The sequence below is a fragment of the Schistocerca serialis genome, chromosome 7 (genome assembly GCF_023864345.2).
Source record: "Schistocerca serialis cubense isolate TAMUIC-IGC-003099 chromosome 7, iqSchSeri2.2, whole genome shotgun sequence".
NCBI lineage: Eukaryota > Metazoa > Arthropoda > Insecta > Orthoptera > Acrididae > Schistocerca > Schistocerca serialis.
Window position 1 is genome coordinate 335,758,269 of NC_064644.1, and position 24,258 is coordinate 335,782,526.

Here is a 24,258-nt window from a genome sequence, read left to right on the forward strand (position 1 = left end):
TCGTGTACTCTGTGTAGAATCAAATTGGTATCCCATCAGGTCCAGGGGACTTTCCTCTGTTGAGTGACTTCAGTTGCTTTTCTATTCCTTGGACACTTATTTTGATGTCAGCTATTTTTTCGTTCATGCGGTGGTTTAGAGAAGGAACTGCAGTGCAGTCTTCCTCTGTGAAACAGCTTTGGAAAACGGTGTTTAGTATTTCAGCTTTACGTGTGTCATTGTCTGTTTCAATGCCATCATCATCCCAGAGTGTCTGGATATGCTGTTTCGATCCACTTCCTGATTTAATGTAAGACCAGAACTTCCTAGGATTTTCTGTCAAGTCAGTACAAAGTATTTTACTTTTGAATTCACTGAACACTTCACGCATAGCCCTTCTTACACTAACTTTGACATTGTTTAGCTTCTGTTTGTCTGAGAGGTTTTGGCTGCTGTGCTCTTTTCCAATCATTTGGAACCTTTCATTCCTCTAAAGACTTGCGGTACACGGCTGTTAGAAGGGGGGCAAGTTCTTTCGTGTACTCTGTGTAGAATCAAATTGGTATCCCATCAGGTCCAGGGGACTTTCCTCTGTTGAGTGACTTCAGTTGCTTTTCTATTCCTTGGACACTTATTTTGATGTCAGCTATTTTTTCGTTCATGCGGTGATTTAGAGAAGGAACTGCAGTGCAGTCTTCCTCTGTGAAACAGCTTTGGAAAACGGTGTTTAGTATTTCAGCTTTACGTGTGTCATTGTCTGTTTCAATGCCATCATCATCCCAGAGTGTCTGGATATGCTGTTTCGATCCACTTCCTGATTTAATGTAAGACCAGAACTTCCTAGGATTTTCTGTCAAGTCAGTACAAAGTATTTTACTTTTGAATTCACTGAACACTTCACGCATAGCCCTTCTTACACTAACTTTGACATCGTTTAGCTTCTGTTTGTCTGAGAGGTTTTGGCTGTGTTTAAACTTGCAGTGAAGCTCTCTTTGCTTTCGTAGTAGTTTTCTAACTTTGTTGTTGAACCACGGTAACTTTGTTGTTGAACCACGGTGGGTTTTTCCCATCCCTCACAGTTTTACTTGGCACGTACCTGTCTAAAACGCATTTTACGATTGCCTTGAACTTTTTCCATGAACACTCAACATTGTCAGTGTTGGAACAGAAATTTTTGTTTTGATCTGTTAGGTAGTCTGAAATCTGCCTCCTATTACTCTTGCTAAACAGATAAACCTTCCTCCCTTTTTTTATAATCCTATTTACTTCCATATTGAGGGATGCTGCAACGGCCTTATGATCACTGATTCCCTGTTCTGTGCTTACAGAGTCGAAAAGCTCGGGTCTGTTTGTTATCAATAGGTCCAAGACGTTATCTCCACGAGTCGGTTCTCTGTTTAATTGCTCGAGGTAATTTTCAGAATGTTGGCATCACAATCTCTTCACTGATGAGTGTCCCATATGCCTTCAACCAAACAATTGTCAGAGACATGTTTGGAAGCAACCTTATCAGACTGAACGCCTTAAACACACTATCCAGCGAGTGCAGCGAGGTGGAGGTTCCCTGCTGTTTTGGGGTGGCATTATGTTGGATTGGATTGATGTACGCTGCTGGTGGTCATGGAAGGCGCCATAACAGCTTTTTGATACATGAATGCCATCCGCCGACCAATAGTGCAACCATATCGACAGCATATTGGCGGGGCATTCGTCTTCATGGACACCAATTCCACCCCCATCATGCACATCTTGTGAATGACTTCCTTAAGGATAAAATACTGCTCGACTAGAGTGGCCAGCATGTTCTCCAGACATGAACCCTGTCGAAAATGTCTGGGTTAGATTGAAAAGAGCTGTTTATGGATGACGTGACCCACCAACCTCTCTAAGGGATCTACGCCGAATCACCATTGTGGAGTGGGACAATCTGGACCACAGTACCTTGATGAACTTGTACATAGTATGACATGACAAATATTGGTATGCATCAATGCAAGGCGATGTGCTACTGAGTATTAGTGGTACCAGTGTATACAGCAATCTGGACCACCACCTCTGAAGGTCTTGCTGTATGGTGGTACAACATGCAATGTGTGTTTTTCATGAGTAATAAAAAGGCGGAGATGATGTTTATGTTGATTTCTATTCCAATTTTCTGTACGGGTTCTGGAACTCTTGGAACCGAGGTGATGCAAAACTGTTTTGATGTGTGTATGAAGGACAACATTCACAGAATGTCTGTGTGACCCATTCTTGGGTAAAGCTTGAGTGTTTGGGATTCCCACCAGCCCACATTAAAGAAAGTCATTGAAGCAATTCAGAGGCAAGGTTCTATACTTATTACTGGTTACTGGTATGTTAGATCAACATGTGTGTATTACAGAAATGCTATGTGAACTCAGCTGGGCCTCCCAGAATGGCAGAAGATGTTCTTTCCAGAAAACACTAGTGAGAAGGTTTAAAGAACCAGCATTTGCGACAGACTGCAAAACAGTGCTACTGCCACAAATGTACATATTGCGTATGGATCACGAAGACAAGATAAGAAACCAGGGCTCATACAGAGGCCTATAGACAGTCATCCCTCGCTCCATTTGTGAGTGGAATAGGAAAGTGAATGATTACTTGCGTTCTGGGTGGTTTTTCCATAACTCTCCAAATTTTCTAAATCCCACCAGCCATTTTCCCTCATCCCTCTTCCTTTTCCTTCAATCCTTCTGCCAGGAGGAGCCACTGGCTCCAGAAGCTTATGTATTTACATATATTTTACATGAGTTTCGCCTTGCTGATGCTTGGAGAAGAAATTTGTATGTAGATGTAGTGTCTAGAGACTAATACTTCACATTGGTGAGAAAGAATGCAGTTATCTTGTATTGGTATCATGTAGCAGCACATAATACAGCATGGAACATCTTTCATCATGCTGCTTAGCATTTACATGATTGGAATAAAGCTGTCACATGTTGCCTCATTACGGACTGGGATGCTAGCATGTGCGCACACACATACACACACACACACACACACACACACACACACACATACGCACACATGTTTATCATGGCTGTATGTAGTCTATATCTGTGCTTCACTTTTATGAAATTAATTTCACTGGTCATGTGCTCAATGTCACCACTCAAGTGTGTTAGACTTAATGCACAAAGAGCAAGTTCTGGAAAGTTTTTAAAATAGTAAATCTTTCTCATTCCTGAACGTTTTTTTGTCTTCGAAATATACTGCATTATTGTGTTTTTAAGTTCTTGTGTTAGAGCTGAAAGAGGTAACTTACACATTTTTCATCTTGTTTTCTGTATATCATTGCAAGACACTACTTGGCAACTGTGACAAGAGAGAAAGAAAGGGGGGGAGGGGGATGCATTTGTATACCTCTGCATATCAGGCATTGTTGTGAGGCACAAGGAGAGAAAGTAATGTAGTGATGTGCCATCAAAGTTATAATACTTCTACTCAGAACAAGATATTTAGGCTATGTAAAATGTCTACATCTAAGTATGGAAATCCTTCAGGATCACTTTCTGTTTGGTAGGTACTGGGTCCGTAACTGATCTGACCTCTTACATACCTAAATATGTTGTTGTATATGTAGTAAATTTATCACTTTAACTCACAGCAGTAGCAGATAGGTTACTTTTCTTTATGTACATTCTGTCCACATGGTAAAACAGTAGACCTTTATGAAGCTGACATTTTCTGACACAGTTGAGTTATCAGAGCTGATTAATAACTATGTCTTCGAGTAATATCTACATTAGAAAAAAGTAAGAGATTTTCTAATGGACAGCTTGAAGAAGTACAGATTTCTTTTCCTCTATATGCCTTAGATCAAAGTATAATTTTAAAGCTTACCACTGTTTGACATTTCTTGTTACATTGCCTGTGACACTAATCATACTACCTTAGATGGATTTTGTAATTAGACAGCTTAAAAATGATTGAAATTTGTGTAATTTTTTCTGTCTTTTTGCACTAGTACTAAAATAGACTTAAATGTTGTGTGCCAGACCTTAACAATGTTGTCAGAGAAATTTGATGCTTTACAGACTTATAGATTAAATGATTTGCATACACATTTTATCATCCCTGTACCTGGGTAGATATCATTAAAATAAGTCATTAAAGAAGTTTTTGACCCCATCATGTCATTGTACCAATCAGCTGCAAAACCAATAGTTTTACACTGTAGTAGGTAATTGATTGTACAATGAAACAAAATTTTACTCACAACAACTTCCTCAGCTCTCTCATTCTGTCCAGGTGCAGAAATACTGCTCAGCTGCCAAAACATGCTCATTATTCAGTCTGAGCCTTTATCAAAATACCTAATCATAATGCAGGAACATTGTATGGCTTCTGTGTCAGTGGGTTCATCAGTTAACACCTTAGAGTTCATTGAACAACAGTTTCATCAATTCCTCTGTGCTATTTGTTGCATAACTTCTGTCCTACAGAAAAATGACATTTGAACCGAAGACACTATACACATTAATGTAATGAGAAGAAACCCTAATAAATGAGAAAGTGAGATGTACCCTCTCCCATGCACCTCATGTTGGTTTGCATAGTATAAATGTAGATGCAGATGAGGTGACAAAAATCATGGGATACCTCCTAATAATGTGTTGAATCTCCTTTTGCTCATTGCAGTCCAGTGACTCAATGTGGCATGGGCTCAACAAGTCTTTGGAAGTCCTCTGCAGAAATATTGAGCCATGCTGCCTCTATAGCCTTCCATAATTGTGAAAGTGCTGCCAGTGCAGGATTTTGTTTACGAAGTGACCTCTTGATTATGTCCCATAAATGTTCGATGGGATTAATGTTGTGTAATTTGGGTGGCCAGATCATTTGCTTGAATTGTCCAGAATTTCCTTCAAACCAAACATGAACAATTGTGGCCCAATGACATGGTGTATTGTCGTCCATAAAAATTCCATTGTTGTTTGGGAAAATGAAGCCCCTGAATGGCTGCTAATGGTCTCCAAGTAGATGAACATAACCATTTCCAGTCAATGATCGATCAGTTTGACCAGTGGACCCAGTCCATTTCTTTTAAACACAGCTCACACCATTATGGGGCCACCACCAGCATGCGTAGTGCCTTGTTGTCACTTAGGTCCATGGCTTTGTGGGGTATGCGCCACATTTGAACGCTACTGTCAGCTCCTACCAACTGAAATTGGGGCTTATCTAAACAGGCCACAGTTTTCCAGTCATTTAGAATGCAACTGATATGGTCACAAGTCCAGGAGAGGTGCTTCAGGTGATGTCGCGCTTGTAGCAAAGGCACTAGCGTCGGTCATCTGCTCCCATTGGCCATTAATGCGAAATTTTACCACACTGTCTTAATGGATATTCTCTCAAAGTGTTGATTATCTGTTAGCACTGACAACCCTATACAAAAGCCACTGCTTCTGGTCATTGTCTGTTGTCCATGGTGAGAGGTAAGGCCTGAAATTTGGTATTCTTGTCACAGTCATGACGCTGTGGATCTCAGAATATTGAATTCCTTAACAATTTCCAAAATGGAGTGTCCCATGCATCTTTCTCTAACTACCAATCCACATTCAGAGTCTGTTAATTCCTGTCACGTGGCTGTAATCATGTTGGAAACCTTTTGAAATGAATCAACTGAATATAGATGACAGCTCCCCCAATTCACTGCCCTTTTATACACAATATTGCCACCATCTGTATATGTGCTTATCACTAATCTGTGACTTTTGTCATCTCAGTGTATTCAGTCTGAATGCCATGGCAATAAAATAGCCACATTTTTAAAATTTCACATAAACCAAAAACTCAGTTGGGATACCCATATGGGAAACTTATGTAACTGGCTAGCATGTGTAATCTTTCTGTCATATGAACAGAGGAGCTATGACAGTAAATCTCATATTTTGCATTGTTACACTGTCACCTGAGCTATGGAATACTAATATGGGGTAATTATTTGGGCTTGAAATTAGTGTTTGAGTGGCAAAACAAAGCCAGCATGTGAATCATAAGTCTTAGGCCATATGAATCATTTAAAGATTATCTCAAATAACTTTATAGTGCCAATATATGGCCTGTACATCAATAATTGCCTTGACTGTCTCATAGAAAACCTAAGTAAGTATGACATAAGCAGATCAACGTATGAGCATAAAATGAGATGTGGGCAAAAATTAATATTCCGTATGCAATGCTCACAGAGACTCATAACAGTGACAAAAGTCTTGGTTGTGTCTCCTCCAATAAATAGCCAGATAGGACCTACATAGCACCAATACATACATTTAAAACCAGCATTACAAAATAGATGAAAAGTAAAGATTTTACAATCTTGAAGAATTTGAAGAATGTGTGACAAATGACCTATGTTTTTTGTGCAAAAGAAATATAAATAAAAAAGAAACTTTGTTATACAACTGTAATTCATGCAGTATATAAATTTTATTACTGTTGTGTAAGCCTACTTATTGAGATGTATTTAAATATTTATTGGCTTTATCATCCAACTAATAATGCACTGCATTTGTCTTGTAAGTGCTTTTATCAGCTAATAATTTATTGTTATTAACAACAACCTCATGCCAGCCCCCACCCCGTCACCACATAGAGGTGGCAAGGAGTAACCTGCTTCTAAGGGAAGCAGCAATTTTAGGGGGGGGGGGGGGGAGTGTGTGTGAAAAGGGGGAGGAGAATTAAAGTGAAGGGGAAAGGACTATGTAGGTGTGATGGTATGGCAGAAGTTGTGTGTAGTGCTGGAGTGAGAGCAGAGAAGGGGATAGGCAGATGGAGGACAGGGACTAGCAAAGGTTTGTATTACAGGTGCAGTTGGCAACTTACATCTTTCATAATATTTTCTATATGTCATTGCAGGACACTGCTTGGCAACTCTAATAGGAGGGAAAGAAAAGGGGGGATGCATTCGTATCCCGCTGCATATCAGACACTGTCCTCCACTTGCCTGTCCTAGTCCCTGCTCCCACTGCAGTCCTACATATGCCTCTATCCCACCAACACACCTACATGGTGCTTTCCCATTTTCTCACCCCCCCCCCCTTCTTCCCCCACTCCTTCCCCACAGCCTCCAAGTGCTGAAATAAGCAGACCTGTCCCCACTACGTCTCTGCATACTCCCAAAGGCAGCACCAGCATCAATGACAACTTGTATCCCACTATCTCTCCCCTCCCTACACCACACGTCTTTGGCAACCCAGTTACCAACTCCATAAAGAGTGCTGCTTACCTCAGATGCAGCTGCAACTGCAGTAAGGCCTTAGCACCCAGGGACAACAGTAGACGTGTGTGTGAGTTATGCTTGTGTGAATGTGTGAGAGTTTTCTGTGTCTGATGAAGGGCTTAGTGTGTTAACTGAATTGTCTAGTATTCTTTTTCATTCCGTCTGTCTGTGACTCAACACTACCTCTATGTGGTGAATATCAGTGTATATTTTCCATATTGCTATTATTCATCCTGGATTTTCCATTGTTTTCAATCATTGTTATTGTCATTTACCTAAACATGCAGTGTATTTATGTTATCTTACTTTCTTGTACTTCAAACAATGTAATGAAAGAGATAGATAGCTATGCACCATAAAGACAGGCACCGAGTTGCAGACAGGTACAACAAAAAGACTGTTACTCATTTAGGTTTTGACCAAACCTTTTTTCAGAAAAGGAGACTGTTGTGCCCTTCAGCAATTCAATATGTCATCTTTACGGTGACTAGCAGTCTATATTTTTTATGAAAAGGAAGTTGGTACTCACCATACAGTGGAGATTCTGAGTCGCAGATAGGCACAACAAAAAGATTCTCGCAAATTAAGCTTTTGGCCAAAATTAGATGACACACACACACACACACACACACACACACACACACACACACACACACACACAAATGCAACTCACACACATGACTGCAGTCTCAGGTAACTGAAACCACACTGCAAGCAAGCAGGACTGGGTGGGGGTAAGGAGAAGGCTGGGATGGGAGGGGGAGGGCTAGTAGGGTATGGGTGGCGGACAGAAGGCGGGCAAGGTGGGAGAAGGGGACGGGGTAGCAGAATAGGAGAGAAGTAAAAAGACTGGCTGTGATGGTGGAATGAGAGCTGTGTAGTGCTGGAAAGGGAACAGGGAAGGGGTTGGATGGATGATGACAGTGATTAACGAAGATTGAGGCCAGGAGGGCTTCGGGAACATAGGATGGATTGCAGGGAAACTTCCCACCTGCGCAATTCAGAAAAGCTGGTATTGGTGGGAAGGATCCATGGGGCACAGGTTGTGAAGCAGTCATTGTAGTGAAGGCTGTCATGTTTGGCAGCATGCTCAGCAACAGGGTGGTACACGTGTTTTTTGGCCACAGTTTGTCAGTGGCCATTCATGCAGACAAACAGCTTGTTGGTTGACCACATAGAATGCAGCACAGTGGTAGCAGCTTAGCCTGGAGGTCACTACTGGTTTCACAGGTAGCCCTGTCTTTGATGGGATAAGTGATGTTTGTGACCAGACTTTCCAGTCTCCTCCCACCTTGCAAAGTCTGACCATCTGGCCGCAGAGAAGCATTCCCCTCGTAACTCTGTACCACCCAGTGTAGTGGTTCATGTCATGTGATAGTAAAAGATATGTGGCTGAAAAAGATATTATTTGAAGCATACTTGCACGCAACTAACTGTGAGAAAACAGCATTATCACTGATGCTCTCTCTATCCCTTGAACAAAGAGAGCTTTTTTTGATGTAACTATTGTAAAAAGATATAGTCCAGCTTCTGATCTTAATAAGTATGGACAAATGTATTATGGCTTAAGAGAGAAGGCATTATTGCATCTTTAATTGAAAGGTATTTTCTGATTTTATGCAAGAATAATAAGCCAATAAATCAATTTCTCGGCCGCGTAAACAAGTTGTGTATTGTGTAAATTATTCTCCGCCTTATGGTTTCACATTTTCAAATATTTGTGCATGCCTATGAGACATTTTTTTGGACTGTGGAAGCTCGAACCTCCATACTCTACACAGTCATTAATTTAAAGACTTTTAAACAAATCCACTTCGATGAACTGTCTTCCATAGAAAGGAGAATTGGACCGTAGTTAACGTAGACTACAATTCCTGCTGATTCAGCACGCAGTTCAATGACTGGCAGAGACATCGAGTACAGCATACAGTCATCATGCAGCAAATGTATGAAAATAGTATGCACTATAAATAATTAATTATTGTTTGTTTTGTTATTCTCTACTATGCGCTGCACGAGATACATATTTATATATGTTTTACCACCGTAGGCCTTTGTTATTAATTTACTGTATAATTACAAACTCATATAATGTAACATGACAACTCCTATATCATTGTATATGATATAAAATGGATGCTCAATAAATAACAAATAACAGCAGATCTCTAGTCAACCATGCACAATCCCCTGAACATGAATGTTGTCTTCTGAGATCTGTTTGGTTATTTATTCATTTTAAAGACCTAAACTCTTTTCTTAGAGAGACTGAATACTAAAGAACTAATTCCTTGAAACAGTAATAGCAATAATAATTCAATCAAGGCAGTAATTAAATGAATAATAATAATAATTATTATTATTATTATTATTATAATTATAAAAGCAGTTCATCAAGATTACTTTTTGACCCTGAAAGGAACTTTTCAACACAGATCTCCATACGATAACTGGGTTCAGGTTGAAATAGTGACTCCTCTCGCAAATAATCACATCTCAGTAAAATTATAACAATTTACCTTTCACATGAGAGGGAGTTACACCAGGACTGGCACAACTGAATAACATTCTCCACCAGGTTTTTGGCTACCTTTCATTGTGCCCTGAGATGAGAAATATCCTCCCCAGTAACCTAACCATCCCTCCCACAATGGTATTCTGCCATCCACTGAACCTACACAATATACTTGTCAGCCCTACACAACCTCTGCTCCCAACCCCTTACCTCATGGCTCATACCCATATATAATAGACCTAGATGCAAGACCTGTCCTGTACATCTTCCCACCACAATCTACTCCAGCCCGGTCACAAACATCATCTATCCCATCGGAGGTATGGTTACCTGTGAAACCAGTCATGTGGTCTACAAGGTAAGCTGCAACCACTGTGCTGCATTCTAAGGGGGCATGACAACCAACAATTGGTCTATCTGCCTGAATGGCCACTGACAAACTGTAGCCAAGAAACAAGTGAACCACCCTTTTGCTGGTCACTCTGCCAAACATTTTGCTGATCACACTGCCAAACATGACATCCTTCATTTCAATGACTGCTTCACAGCCTGTGCCAAATGAATCCTTCAACCAACACCAGCTGTTCGGAATTGCGCAGGTGGGAACTCCCCCTGCAATATATCCTCCTTTCCCATAGCCCTCCTGATATCAACCTTCATTAGTCACTGTCCTCACCCATCAAATCCTTTCTCTGTTCCCTGTCCAGCACAACAGAGTCCTCATTCCACCATCGCACCCAGTCTTTTCACTTCTCTCCTCTTTCGGTACCATCCTCCCCCCCTCCCCACCTCATGCCTGCCCTCTGTCTAACCTGCAGCACTTGACTGTCTGCCACCCCTACCCTTCTATCCCTCCCCCTCCCTGCCCCAGTCTCCTCCTTACCCCCACCCAGTGACATCCCCCATCATCCACTAGTGCTGCTGCTCACAGTGTGGTTTCAGGTGCCTAAGACTGTAGCCGTGTGTGTGAGTTGTGTTTATGTGTGTCATCTATTTTTGTTGAAGGCCTTACTGGCTGAATGCTTAATTTGCGACAGTCTTGTCGTTGTGCCTGTCCGCTATATGCTGAGTAGCAACTTTCCTTTTTGTAATATTGTTATATTCCATTCTGGATTTTCCATTGTTTACAAGGGCAGTGGCAAGTGGGGGGGTTAAGGGGGCTATAGCCCACCCCACTGTCCCCCAATGGAGTATCATATTACACTGGATAAAATTACTTCAGAAATCAGTGAATATATTACTCCAACAGATTCAATAATTTTTAATAATTATGTAGCAATATAGGTTGCAATGTATTTCAAACACATTTTAACAAAAGAATAAGATCCTCAAATAGCTTACTTTCTCAACCAATAAATATAATATAATTTAAAATGGGCGTCTTATTATTTATTAATACACATTTTTTACACTGAACATCAAAACAGTTACCAAAAACTACTTTAAGCAAAACCAAATTTTAACAATTTGTCAGTGAAGGACCCCAACTCTACTTTTGTTAAGCAATATTCCATTCCCCCAATCCCCCCCCCCCCTCTCCCCCTATTAGCCCCCCCCCCCCCCCCCCCCCCCCCCCCCCGACCCTCCTTGACCAACTTCTAGAATCGCCCCTGACTGTTTATGTCTATCTTTATTTTTGTATATTGTTGATATTCCAACTTGAAATTTATTGTACTTACACATATTTGCCTAGTTGTTTTGTTAAATGATATCAGTTGCATGTAAAATGTTCAAATATCAGTAAAAAATTTGTATTTACCTGAGTTTGAATACATAATTTTACATTTGTTCTTGTAGGAATGAAATTGTAATTTCTGAATTACGACTCCTGTTCCAAAAGCCTGTTTCTAGCTACAAGTCTTTGAAACATGTATTATATATTTAGAAATATCCTCAGACTTGTCAAAGACAAAATTATGCTATTTTAATTTGGAAACTATTTACGGTAATAGGTAGGTTTAATGTCTGCTACACTGTGAATCATTATAGGGGGAGGGGGGGGGGGGGGAAATTACTGGAGGCAAAATTATGACAGTGCAATTTGGAGACTGATATTCCATTGATGTCATTACTTAATCACTTACTTTGTTACTTTTAATTGAAGCAAGGCACTTTTGTTTCAGGTGAATGTAACCAATGAGCACCACAAGACAATTCTGAAGAGATATCAAGCTAATTATCTAGATGTTGGGTATTACATATGCTACACAGAAAATAACTACAATAAAATAAAAAATCAAGTATATATTTATGTGAAAGGTAATGATACTAAATACTTATTGGTCATAAATTTTGTACAAACTATTGTGCAATGCATGGCAGTGCACGTGCTACAATATGTCAACGGTATTGAGTTAACAAGCCATATTGTGACTTAGATTGAAGGCTAAGTAAATATTTTTTTAGTAAATTGTGCCATGACTCTCTCATTCACTGTTCACTTCTTTCATTTAAGACTGCATTAATAATATTTAAAAAACATCAGTGATTTACAGTAGGCCTGACTTATTTGTCACTTATATTTGTTACAACTTTAATAATGATATATTATTATAATTATTCATGTTGGAGCCCTACTGGACTATGCAATGTACAGTGTGATACACTTTCAGAATTTGTTTTAGCTCTCCTTTGCGTCTGTAAGACTGTCATTCTCTTGGAATGCGGTTTTTTCCACTTGTCAGAACAAGGTGTACCCATCTTCTTGGATATTTCTGCCTGGCCCAACCATCCAATCACGAATTCTCTGCCTAAATATTTTCCTGTGTGGTACACTATGTTGTGTTATTCATGCAGTCATTGGATCTTCTTTTGCTGCACCCATCCATTTTATTTTTACAATTTTTTGTTGCTTTGAGTTTCATAGTATTCCACAACCTGCCTGGTAAATCTTATTTGTTCCATTCTTTTAGAATGTCTATAGAAATTTAGGCTGAATTTTTTCATATCTGAATATATGTTGGCATACTTTTCAGTTTCTTTGTTTGCTCATTGTCTGTACATTCCTTCTTCAGTATAATTTGGATTTTAAATTTCCTGATTACTTTTTGTTCTCTCTTTTGAATCTCTTAAATATCTCTCTTTTTGTTTAAAGCCAAAATAATGACATATATAATAAACTATCTGTTAGTCATAGTTGTGCTTGTGTATCAGTATTTTTGTTATGATGAGCAATGGTGAGTAAGAAAGGTACTGTAGGTGCAATAACATCAGCTACTCTCCTGTGTCTGCCTGTTCAGGTAAGCATAGCTTGTGATCTGCACTCCAATCTCCCCTTCCAAGCTGTCGCGATGCAGAATGCATCAGCAGGTGCAGCATCACTACTGAGCACTGTGTTCAGAGGGGCACAGGTAAGAGCACACACCTGTGCATCATGCTGTTGCGTTCAGCTGAAGTAGCATTCTTGATGAAAAGTCTGGAGCTCTTGGTCCTCCTGTTGAGTCTTTGTGAGTTTCAAAAAATCTGTAGGCCTCGATACACTGCTGACATGCAAGAGACAGTCAGTCACTACATTGTTAATGCCATAAATGTATTTAATGTCCATAGTAAGCACAAGGTGATTGTATTATTGAGTTGAGCAGTTGTTGCTGTTTCATTTGAAGGTATAGTTTAACAGTTCGTGATCTGTGTGGATTGTGATTTCTCTTGTTTCTATCTGTGGCTGGAAGTAGGCACTGGCTCATACACAGCCAGGAGTTCAGGTCGTAGGTATTTCACTTCTCTTGTGACAGTGACAATCCACACGAGGAGCATGTAAGCAGTTGCCACGAACCATGTGACATTGTTGCAATGTAGCACCAGTGGCTGTTTGGCTCGCGTCCACCACTAGCACCAAGAGATTATCAAGTTTTGGGTGCATGAGGAGTGCTGCGTTTGCCATGTTTTGCTTCATGGCATTGAAAGTGAAGCACATCTTGTCAGTCCATTTCACTGGGGTACTGCCTCTAACTTTTGGCCTGGTAAGTGTTACATTTATACACTCCTGGAAATTGAAATAAGAACACCGTGAATTCATTGTCCCAGGAAGGGGAAACTTTATTGACACATTCCTGGGGTCAGATACATCACATGATCACACTGACAGAACCACAGGCACATAGACACAGGCAACAGAGCATGCACAATGTCGGCACTAGTACAGTGTATATCCACCTTTCGCAGCAATGCAGGCTGCTATTCTCCCATGGAGACGATCGTAGAGATGCTGGATGTAGTCCTGTGGAACGGCTTGCCATGCCATTTCCACCTGGCGCCTCAGTTGGACCAGGGTACGTGCTGGACGTGCAGACCGCGTGAGACGACGCTTCATCCAGTCCCAAACATGCTCAATGGGGGACAGATCCGGAGATCTTGCTGGCCAGGGTAGTTGACGTACACCTTCTAGAGCACGTTGGGTGGCACGGGATACATGCGGACGTGCATTGTCCTGTTGGAACAGCAAGCTCCCTTGCCGGTCTAGGAATGGTAGAACGATGGGTTCGATGACAGTTTGGATGTACCGTGCACTATTCAGTGTCCCCTCGACGATCACCAGTGGTGTACGGCCAGTGTAGGAGATCGCTCCCCACACCATGATGCCGGGTGTTGGCCCTGTGTGCCTCGGTCGTATGCAGTCCTGATTGTGACACTCACCTGCACGGCGCCAAACACGCATACGACCATCATTGGCACCAAGGCAGAAGCGACTCTCATCGCTGAAGACGACACGTCTCCATTCGTCCCTCTATTCACGCCTGTTGCGACACCACTGGAGGCGGGCTGCACGATGTTGGGGCGTGAGTGGAAGACGGCCTAACGGTGTGCGGGACCGTAGCCCAACTTCATGGAGACGGTTGCGAATGGTCCTCGCCGATACCCCAGGAGCAACAGTGTCCCTAATTTTCTGGGAAGTGGCGGTGCGGTCCCCTACGGCACTGCGTAGGATCCTACGGTCTTGGCGTGCATCCGTGCGTCGCTGCGGTCCGGTCCCAGGTCGACGGGCACGTGCACCTTCCGCCGACCACTGGCGACAACATCGATGTACTGTGGAGACCTCATGCCCCACGTGTTGAGCAATTCGGCGGTACGTCCACCCGGCCTCCCGCATGCCCACTATATGCCCTCGCTCAAAGTCCGTCAACTGCACATACGGTTCACGTCCACGCTGTCGCGGCATGCTACCAGTGTTAAAGACTGCGATGGAGCTCCGTATGCCATGGCAAACTGGCTGACACTGACGGCGGCGGTGCACAAATGCTGCGCAGCTAGCGCCATTCGACGGCCAACACCGCGGTTCCTGGTGTGTCCGCTGTGCCGTGCGTGTGATCATTGCTTGTACAGCCCTCTCGCAGTGTCCGGAGCAAGTATGGTGGGTCTGACACACCGGTGTCAATGTGTTCTTTTTTCCATTTCCAGGAGTGTATGAATGCGTAATGTCTGTTCTTTTGGACATGTCTGAAAAAACAGACTCCACATGGAATCTGCAGCTGTGATACATACAGGTAAATTGAAGGTGGAGGAGAGAGAAAGAAAGGGAAAGGTAATGAAGTATTGATATCATCTGCATCAGGACTTCATGCAGAATCAGCGGTGATGAGTGAAAATGGTTTCCAGACCAGAATGTAAATCCAGGATCTCCTGCTTACTAGGCATTTAACCAATGCACCATCCGGACACAGTGTTTATTGTAATTGAGTGGACTATCTTAGTACAGGAATGTGAGTCATATGGGAATGTGGGTTGGCTGGGAGGCATTCCAAGATAACCGACACAGTTTGGATAGACATTGTGTCTGGATGATGCAGTAGTTAGTGCAACTGCTTAGTAAGCAGGAGATCCTGGGCTCAGATCCTGGTCCAGCACACATTTCCACTTGTTGCTAATGATTCCACATAAAGTCCTGCTGCAACTGACATCAACAGTTACCTTTCCTTCCCCGCCCCCCCCCCCCCCTCCACCTTCAATTTACATAATATATTTCACATCTTTGATTCTGTGGGTGTCTATTCTTTCACATATCTTCAAAAGAATTGACTTTTGAATAACTTTTTCTTCTGAAGGGAGAGATTACACTGGATTAAGAATCCTTTGTTGGTGAATAACTGTGATTATTTAACTAGGTTATACAACAGACTGTTACAGGCAATGAATAGCTGGTTTGGAACACAATAATGAAATTGTTCCAAAATGCAAAAGTACTCATGAGTCAGAAGAAGCTAATTACTGGTTGACAGTAAGCAGTAAGAGAACAGAACTACAAACAGTGAACATACAAAAAATTCACTCTCCAAGGAATAAACAACACATAGAAAACCACAAGAACATAAGCAAACCACAGTGTCCATGGTGGCTGGCATTATAGCTGCTTGATAGCTGTGATTCACTTATCACCATGCACATGCGCCACTACACCACAGAATACAATTAACATCTCTGGTTGGTATAAATCATGACATCGTCATGCAACATATGTAGCCGATGATACAGGGCTATTGAAGTAGCTATACGTTACAGAACATGTACATTATGCAACAAATTGCATAGAAGTATGGATTAAAAACATTGAAGATTGTGTAAGAATTGTGTTCATTTCTTCAAACCACATCACAGTGTTCATTTCTTCAAATCACATAATATACAAAAATATGATAAAAATCAAAAGTTAAAGATTAAATAGCTTTTTCAAGATCAAATGTTTTTTCCTAATTCATGTAATATTCTTCAAATGAAACAGTATCTTGTGTTATACACTTTCTAAAGCAGCTGTGTTCTTCCTCAGGGTTAAAGCTACTTCCTTGCCGAATTTCACTTAAATTGTTTCAGCAGATTAGTCATGAAAATTTAACAAACAGAGCTACTTTCACATTTCTAATATCAGTATGGATAAAATTTTCAGTTATGATGTTTTTTTCCATAATCCAATTTTGATGAATTAAAGCCTCTATAGTGCTCCAAGCTATGCTCAAGTTACCTGTGAAAACCCCATAAAAATTCATGTGATAGTTTGGAGATAAGCACGATCAACAGACAGATATGGCAGCTTTAGATAAAATTTAAATCACAGTATTATATTCTGTGATTTGATTCTTCTGAAATAAAGCCTGTATGGTGCCCCATGCTATAGTAGAGTTATGTGCAAAAACTCATGATAATTCATCTAGTAGTTTTGGAGAAGCATGTTCAAACAGGCAGACATGGCAGTTTTACATATTTATTATTGGTATAGATATGTGCGCGTACTGCAGAAATTCACATTTTCTATCTCTACTATGCTGAGCTGACTAATGTTACCTGTTGTGGCCAAAAAAAGTGTGACTTTTAATGTGCAAGGGACTAGACTTTATTAAAGATACTCACATGAAAGCTATAAATAGTGTTTCATTATTTTAATATCTTGACCACATAAATTCTTCAAAAGGATAGTTAAAATTAATACTATCTTGCAGTTTTAGTACGACCAGTTGATTATTAGTCAACAGTGTGGGAAAATAGGAAAAGTATCATAACATTGTAAGTGATTTTGTTTTACGCTAATTTTGTGACTTTTTCTGTGACATCATTTCTTTATTTACTATCCCTTTGTTCGTCTTCAAGAGGCTGAATGAACGTGGTTCAAGGCATACAAATTCCAAAAAATTTCGTATGTCGGATTAAGGAAATTGTCCCCCCCCCCCACTCACTCTCTCTCACTCTCCCTCCCCCCCCCCCCCTCTCTCTCTCTCTATCTCTCATACACCCACCCACCCACACACACACACACACGCACACACACACACACACACACACACACACACACACACACACACACACACACATATTTGTGTACATGTGGTCTACTTACCAAGTACTGCAACATGAGGATATGCACCTACGGTGACCAGCTCAACCAGCCCTTTCTCATATTCTCATTGCTTAAACCTATCGGAATATGTGTAGGATACTCCAGAGTGAAGGATTGCAAATCTGACACAACTACCATGTACTTCAACTCTTGGTAATACATTAATTGTTGGAATACAATCACGGAAGTGCTGTTGTACATGTCATATTGCAGTATTCCACTATATGAGCATGGAGACTCCCTGCACATTGAAGAGGTAGGTCAGATCGGTGTAGTTGGTAGGTTAGATGGTGAGCGGTGGAGACAGGGGGAGAGGAAGAGGTGGGGGTGAGTGGAAAAGAAAAGAAGTAAAAAGACTGGGTGAATTAGTGGAATAGAGGGGTTTGCGTAGTGCTGGAATGGGAACAGGGAAGGGGCTAGATGGGTAAGGACAATGACTGTTGAAGGTTGAGGCCAGGAGAATTACAGGAACATAGGGTATATTGTAGCGAGAGTTCCCACTGCTCAATTCTGAAAAGCTGTGTTGGTGGGAAGGATCCATATGGCACAGGCTGTGAAGCAGTCATTAAAATGAAGAATGTCGTGTTGGGCGGCACGCTCTGCAACATGGTTGTCCACTTGTTTCTGGCCACAGTTTGTCAGTGGCCATTTTTGCGGAGAGACAACTTGTTGATTGTCATGCCCACATACAATGCAGCACAGTGGTAGCAGCTTAGCTTATAGATCACATGACTGGTTTCACAGGTAGTTCACAGGTAGTTTGAAGTTATAGGTGATGTTTGTGACCGGACTAGGTGGTTGTACATGTAGGTACATCCATGTTGTACTTGTGAAAGACCTACTCTCCTTCTCCCAGTTCTTGCAATGGAAACACTTCCTTGTCACTAATTTGGAGGGATTAGCAACAAAGAAGTGTTTCCATTGCAGAGACTGGGAGAAGGAGAGTAGGTCGTTCACAAGTACAATGTGGTTAATCTTTTGTGTAGTGTTGAAAGTGAGGCCTTTGGATAGAACTGAAACATCTGTGAGGCTGAGGATTTTCATGGAAAGGTTGACAACAATGTTCCAAGAGTGTTTCAGTGCTGGAGTTGGTGAATTGTTTGTAGGAAGTTTTGGGGAATGTGGCAAGTTGAAAAGTTCAGCTATGCAGGGTTTGGTTGCTATGAGTAGTTAAAGAGGAGGAACACTATGGGTAGGATAGGGCCTGGATACTGGTGCCTGAAAGTGGTAGCAGGATGTCAGGAGGTTGGATAATATATGTTCATAGTGTCTGGAATTCTCTTCCAGACGCTGAAGAACAAGGAATTCGATTTCAGAGATGTGATGTATGCTGTAGGGATTGCACAGTAATGGTACATTGGAGCAGAGTTGGTTCTGGGTTGCCTATGTCATGGAGATGTGTTTTTGCTGCACCAGGATCGTGAAGGACAGGGACTGGAGGCATCTGAAAAGGTGAAAGTCATTGTGAAAGGAATTTTTATTGCTAGCCCATTGGGCAGGATTCTATTGTTTAGGCAGTATTTAACCCTTCTAATACCGAGTATTTTTTGTTACACTGAGTACCATTGGGGTCTTTAGTGACCCCCAGCGGAATTTATTTCTTATTAAGGATAGTTTTAATAATGGTAGAATAAAACCACATTCCTTATTTTTTCCACAATCTAAAACATGATGTCAGTGACATTACATTAAATTAAAATGCATATCTTTTTAAATTATTGATTTCCGTAAAATTTACAAACGATTCTCATGAAACTACAAACATTTTTGATTAAATTCCGAATTGACATTTATGACGCATTACACTTATAGTAATAAATTGCAGAGTGGTTTTTACACACAGAACATCCACATTTTGAACATTTATCGCTGACTTTTCTATTCTCAGACCTTTTACAAAACGGACACCTTCCTCTTTTTTTCTGTACTGTCGATAGAAGTACTGCAGAAATAATTTTGTCGGGCTTTCTTCCAATGAGCTGCTTTCCTAATTCTATGAGAAATGCCCATCTCTTGTAGTTGGTTCTTTCTGCCCAGGCTGGTGTAAGATGTAGCCATATGTTAAATGCATTCAGTGCACTGATATAAATCATGTTGTAAAATAATACCATTGGCCACTTTCTGCTCATCCTCTTTGTAGTGTATGTTCTAACCAGTTTGTCCATGGTATCTACTGCTGATTTTGTTTTATTATAAACCAGAATCATTACTGGCTTGCATTCTTCACGATCTTCCACTTCCTTCCTTGAATGCATTGTACTGAGCAAAGTTACAACTTTTCCCTTTTTTGGACAATATGAAACAATTGAAGCATGCTCTTGGAATCCAAAAATAGATGAATATTTGACTTGACCTTTGGTCTGAGTGAAATCTTGTGGTAGTTCTACTTTATTTTTTCTAATTGTTCCTAAGAGTGTGAGATTGATTTTCAGAAGTTCTCTCGCCAAACTAAGGCTAGTGAAAAAATTGTCAGTTGTTACATTTCTGCCACTGTTTTCTAAGCCTTTCACCATATCTAAAACAACATTCTTGCCTTGACCAACTTCACGAGATTCATTTTCTTGTCGACCCGTGTAAACTTGGAGATCGAGAACATAAGCTGTTGCACTATCACATACAACCCATAATTTCAACCCATATTTTCATGGTTTTGAAGGAATATATTGCCGAAATTGACATCCACCACGAAATGCCACAAGTTGTTCATCAATCGTTACGTTGCTGTGAGGAACATATGCTTCTTGAAATGTGTGTACCCACATTTCAAATAGTTCTCTAATGGGAGCCAGCTTGTCAGAAGCACGGTTGCAACGTCTCACATCTGCGTCATCAAATCGGATGCACCTTGAAATTTGCGTAAAGCGATTTCTAGCCATTGCTTCACTAAAAATGGGTATACCATCTTCTTTGTTCCACAGATGTGTAACTGCTTCATTATGGGCCTTGTAAGCACCTGCTAGGATCAAGACACCGATAAAGCACTTCATTTCAATGGGATCTACTGGTTTCCATTTACTACCGTAAACAAGAGTACCCTCTTTGTTAGTCCACTTTAGAATTACATCAACAATGTTTCTCCTAAGAAACAACTGAAAATCTGATTCTATGGAGTCTACATTTTTCACTGCGAGTTTTGTTGGACCTGGCTTTACTCGCATTATGTTCCATCTCTCTTCTCTTCCACAAGCTCTTCTCAACTCGTGTTTGTGCCACAATTCTTCTTTGTTTTTAGACCTACACAAAATTAAAAAATTAGGCGCAAGACCCTAATGCACATTTACAAAAGTACAATGTGTACTTACACATAACAGTCAGAAATATGTGTTACTTCCTGTTCAGGCTGGACATCTGCACTGTCCAAATCTTCTTCTGAACTTCCGCTTGATTGAGGAATATTCTCTTCTAAGACATCAATTTCTCCATTGCTGCTCGAGACATCAGAAGCTATATTGCTGATATCACTATTTGATTCTCCAGTTAGAGGATTATCCTGCAGTAATATTTCAAGCACTTCATCTTTGGTAAGGTGACGAGACATTTTGCACTAAATGCAACACACACAATAGTAGTCTCCACTTGTATGGAACAAATAACTGTCGGCTTATAAAGTATTGGCAACAATCACACGTTACAACAATATTTACAAGAATAAAACAAAGGAAATACAGCAACAGTTACGGATTCAGTGCAGCATTATTGGGTAATAATACCGCAAGACAGAAATGGGGTCGCATTTAACCCCAATGGTATTCAGTGGTTCTCTCTTCATTTTCTGCAAAACTAAATATTTTCAAAAACTTATATTACTATATTACGAACCCATTACTTAATTCAGGAAAAGTCTGAATTTTTCATAATTTTTAGGAATAAGAAATAAGGTATATTTTACAGAATATTACGGCCTGGGGTCATTGTAGACCCCATGGTATTAGAAGGGTTAAGCAACAGGATGTGGGACTGGGTTTTAATGAGGGAAAGGGATACATTCCTGAACTGGTGCAGAAAAGTGGAGCAGGGGTCTGTAGTGGCAGGAATTGCATTGGGGAACTGGGAAATGATGTAGGAAATGGGCAAATGAAGGTTTTAGGAGGTTGTATGAGGTGCTAGATAGCAGAAATGATGCTAAAAATACCTACAGACACAAAAAAATACGCAAGAATAAGTGAATATAGACACTAATACGTAAAAATATGCACAAATATGCACCAATACATGAAAATGCTTAAAAATACATGCAAAGAATACCCAAAAAACACGAGGAAATAGGATCAAAACAGATGGGATGGGAATTGTTACATCAAGATTCACAAGTTCGTGTGCATAAGTACGCGTTGAAAATAACATATGCAAGTATGCGAGAATGAGGTAGGAAATGGGATCAATAAGAATAAGTCAATTATTGGTGGGAAGAATTTTGGGCTTGAGAAGTCCCACATGAGAACTCAAAAGAAAAACTGTGTGCAGTTCTTGGAGAAAGGCACAGGTCATACCTGTCTACAAGAAGAGTAGTAGAAGTGATCCACAAAACTACTGTTCAATATCCTTGACATTGATTTGTTGTATGGTTTTAGAACATATTATGAACTTAAACTTAGTGAGGTATCCTGAATAGAGTGATCACCTCAATGCCAGCTAGTGTGGATTTCGAAAACATCGATCATGTAAAACCCAAGTCACACTTTTCTCACGTGATGTACTGAAAGCTTTGGATCAAGGCATCTAGGTAGATGCAGATTTCTTGATTTCCGAAAAGCATTTGACTCAGTACCACATCAATGCCTATTGTCAAAATTACGATCATATGGAGTATGAAGTGAAATTTGTGACTGGATTGAGGACTTATTACTGGGATGGCACACAGCATATTATCTTGGATGGACAGTCATCATCGGCTATAGAAGTAACTTTGGGTGTGCCCCAGAGAAATGTGTTGGGACACTTGCTGCTCATGTTGTATATTAATGACTTTGGAGAAAATATTAATAGTAAATTCAGGCTTGCAGATCATAATCTACAATGAAGTACTATCCGAAAGAAGCCGTATAAATATTCAATCACATCTTGATAAGATTTCAAAGTGGTACAGAATTGGCAACTTGTTCTAAATGTTCAAAAATGTAAAATTGTGCACTTCACAAAAAAAAGGACCATAGTATTGTATGGCTATAACATCAATGAGGCACTGTTGGAATCACCCAACTCGTACAAATACCTGGGTGTAATGCTTTGTGGGGATATGAAATGACATGGCCACATAGGTTCAGTCATAGGTAAAGCAGGTGGTAGAATTTAGTTTATTGGTAGAATCCTGGGGAAGTGCAAACAGTCTATGTTGGAGACTGCTTACAAATCACTTGTATAGCCGGTTCTACAATATTGCTCAAGTGTGTGAGACCCGCATCAGATATAACTGACTGGGGATATTGAACCTATGCAGAGCAGGACAGCACAAATGGGCACTGGTTTGTTTTATTAATGGGAGAGTGTCATAGAGATACTGAAGGAACTGAATGGTAAGACTCTTGTAGATAGACTAAACTATCCCGAGAAAGTCTATTGACAAAGTTTCAGGAATTGGCTTTAAATGCTTACTCTACAACCCCCTGCATTGGGATTGTGAGGGTAAGATTAGAATAATTACTGAATGCATGTAGGAATTCAAACAATCATTCTTCCTGTGCTCCATATGATATGGAACACGAAAAACCGTAATAATTGGTACAGTGGGTCATAGCCTCTGCCATGCACCTCACGGTAGTTTGCAGAGTATAGATGTAGATAGACAGCCATATGTTATGTGCAGAAAAGATGGTTGATACAGTGTGGTCTGAGTGTCAGAGAATGAAAGGTTTTTATGGGGGGAGTAGAGAAGGTGTTAGTGATGATGACACAGAAAAACTTCACAGGGTTGTTGGGGGGAAGACACAGCATTAGGCAGGGTCAAATAATGCAGTCTGGTTTGGAATATCAACAATTTTGAAAAGGATAGGTTGCTACTCACCACCCTGTGGCTCAACATGCAGCTGGACATAAACATGCTTGATTTTAATGGCTGTTTCACAACCCAGGCTATCTGAATTCCTTCACCACCAGCTTTCCTGAACTGCACATGTGAGAGTTATCATTACAATATATTCTCCGTTCCCTCAATCCACTATCCCCACAACCTCCACCCAACAGTTTTTGTCCCTTCTGTCCTATAAACCTCCCCCATAGTCACATGCCCAACCCTCATTATGCTCACTCTCTGCCAATGCATCTACAAATCTTTTCCCCTCTCTGATCCTGTCATTTTCCATTCCCGGCACCACCCTCCATCCCCATTCCCCATAGCCTGCCAACATTGCCCCTGGCAGCTTTGTTCTACTGCCCTCTACCGTAGTCCCTGGATGCTTTGCCAGACAGCACTCTTCTCTCCTCTTGCCTGTACTCTGCTATCCCTCCCCCTTCCCTGCTCCACTCCCGATTGCTGCACTGGTTCAACAAACACTTATCATCTGGATAGCGACAACCCTGTGATATTTCCCTTTGTTGCTATCTCTAAAACCTTCCTCTACACATTCTCCATTCTTTCTCTTCCTTCTTGCCTTTTCTTTTCCTTCATTGTCTTCTGATCTGCATGTGGTTTGACATCTGAGCCACCTGTGTCAACAGTCTCGTCTGTGTGCAATACACAGCTGCGTGACCACGCAGATTGTT

At 40.8% G+C, this 24,258-nt stretch overlaps 1 protein-coding gene across 5 annotated transcripts in view; it reads left to right on the plus strand.

Moving 5' to 3' along the window:
• The window catches only part of LOC126412422 (mast/stem cell growth factor receptor kita-like), a 308,669-nt gene that overhangs the window by 50,150 nt on the left and 234,261 nt on the right, over positions 1-24,258 (plus strand). For all 5 annotated transcript variants that reach the window (XM_050082017.1, XM_050082013.1, XM_050082014.1 and 2 more), the window contains exon 3: positions 11,864-11,999. In XM_050082017.1, the coding sequence (XP_049937974.1) occupies positions 11,864-11,999 (136 nt within the window). The remainder of the gene's footprint in view (positions 1-11,863; positions 12,000-24,258) is intronic.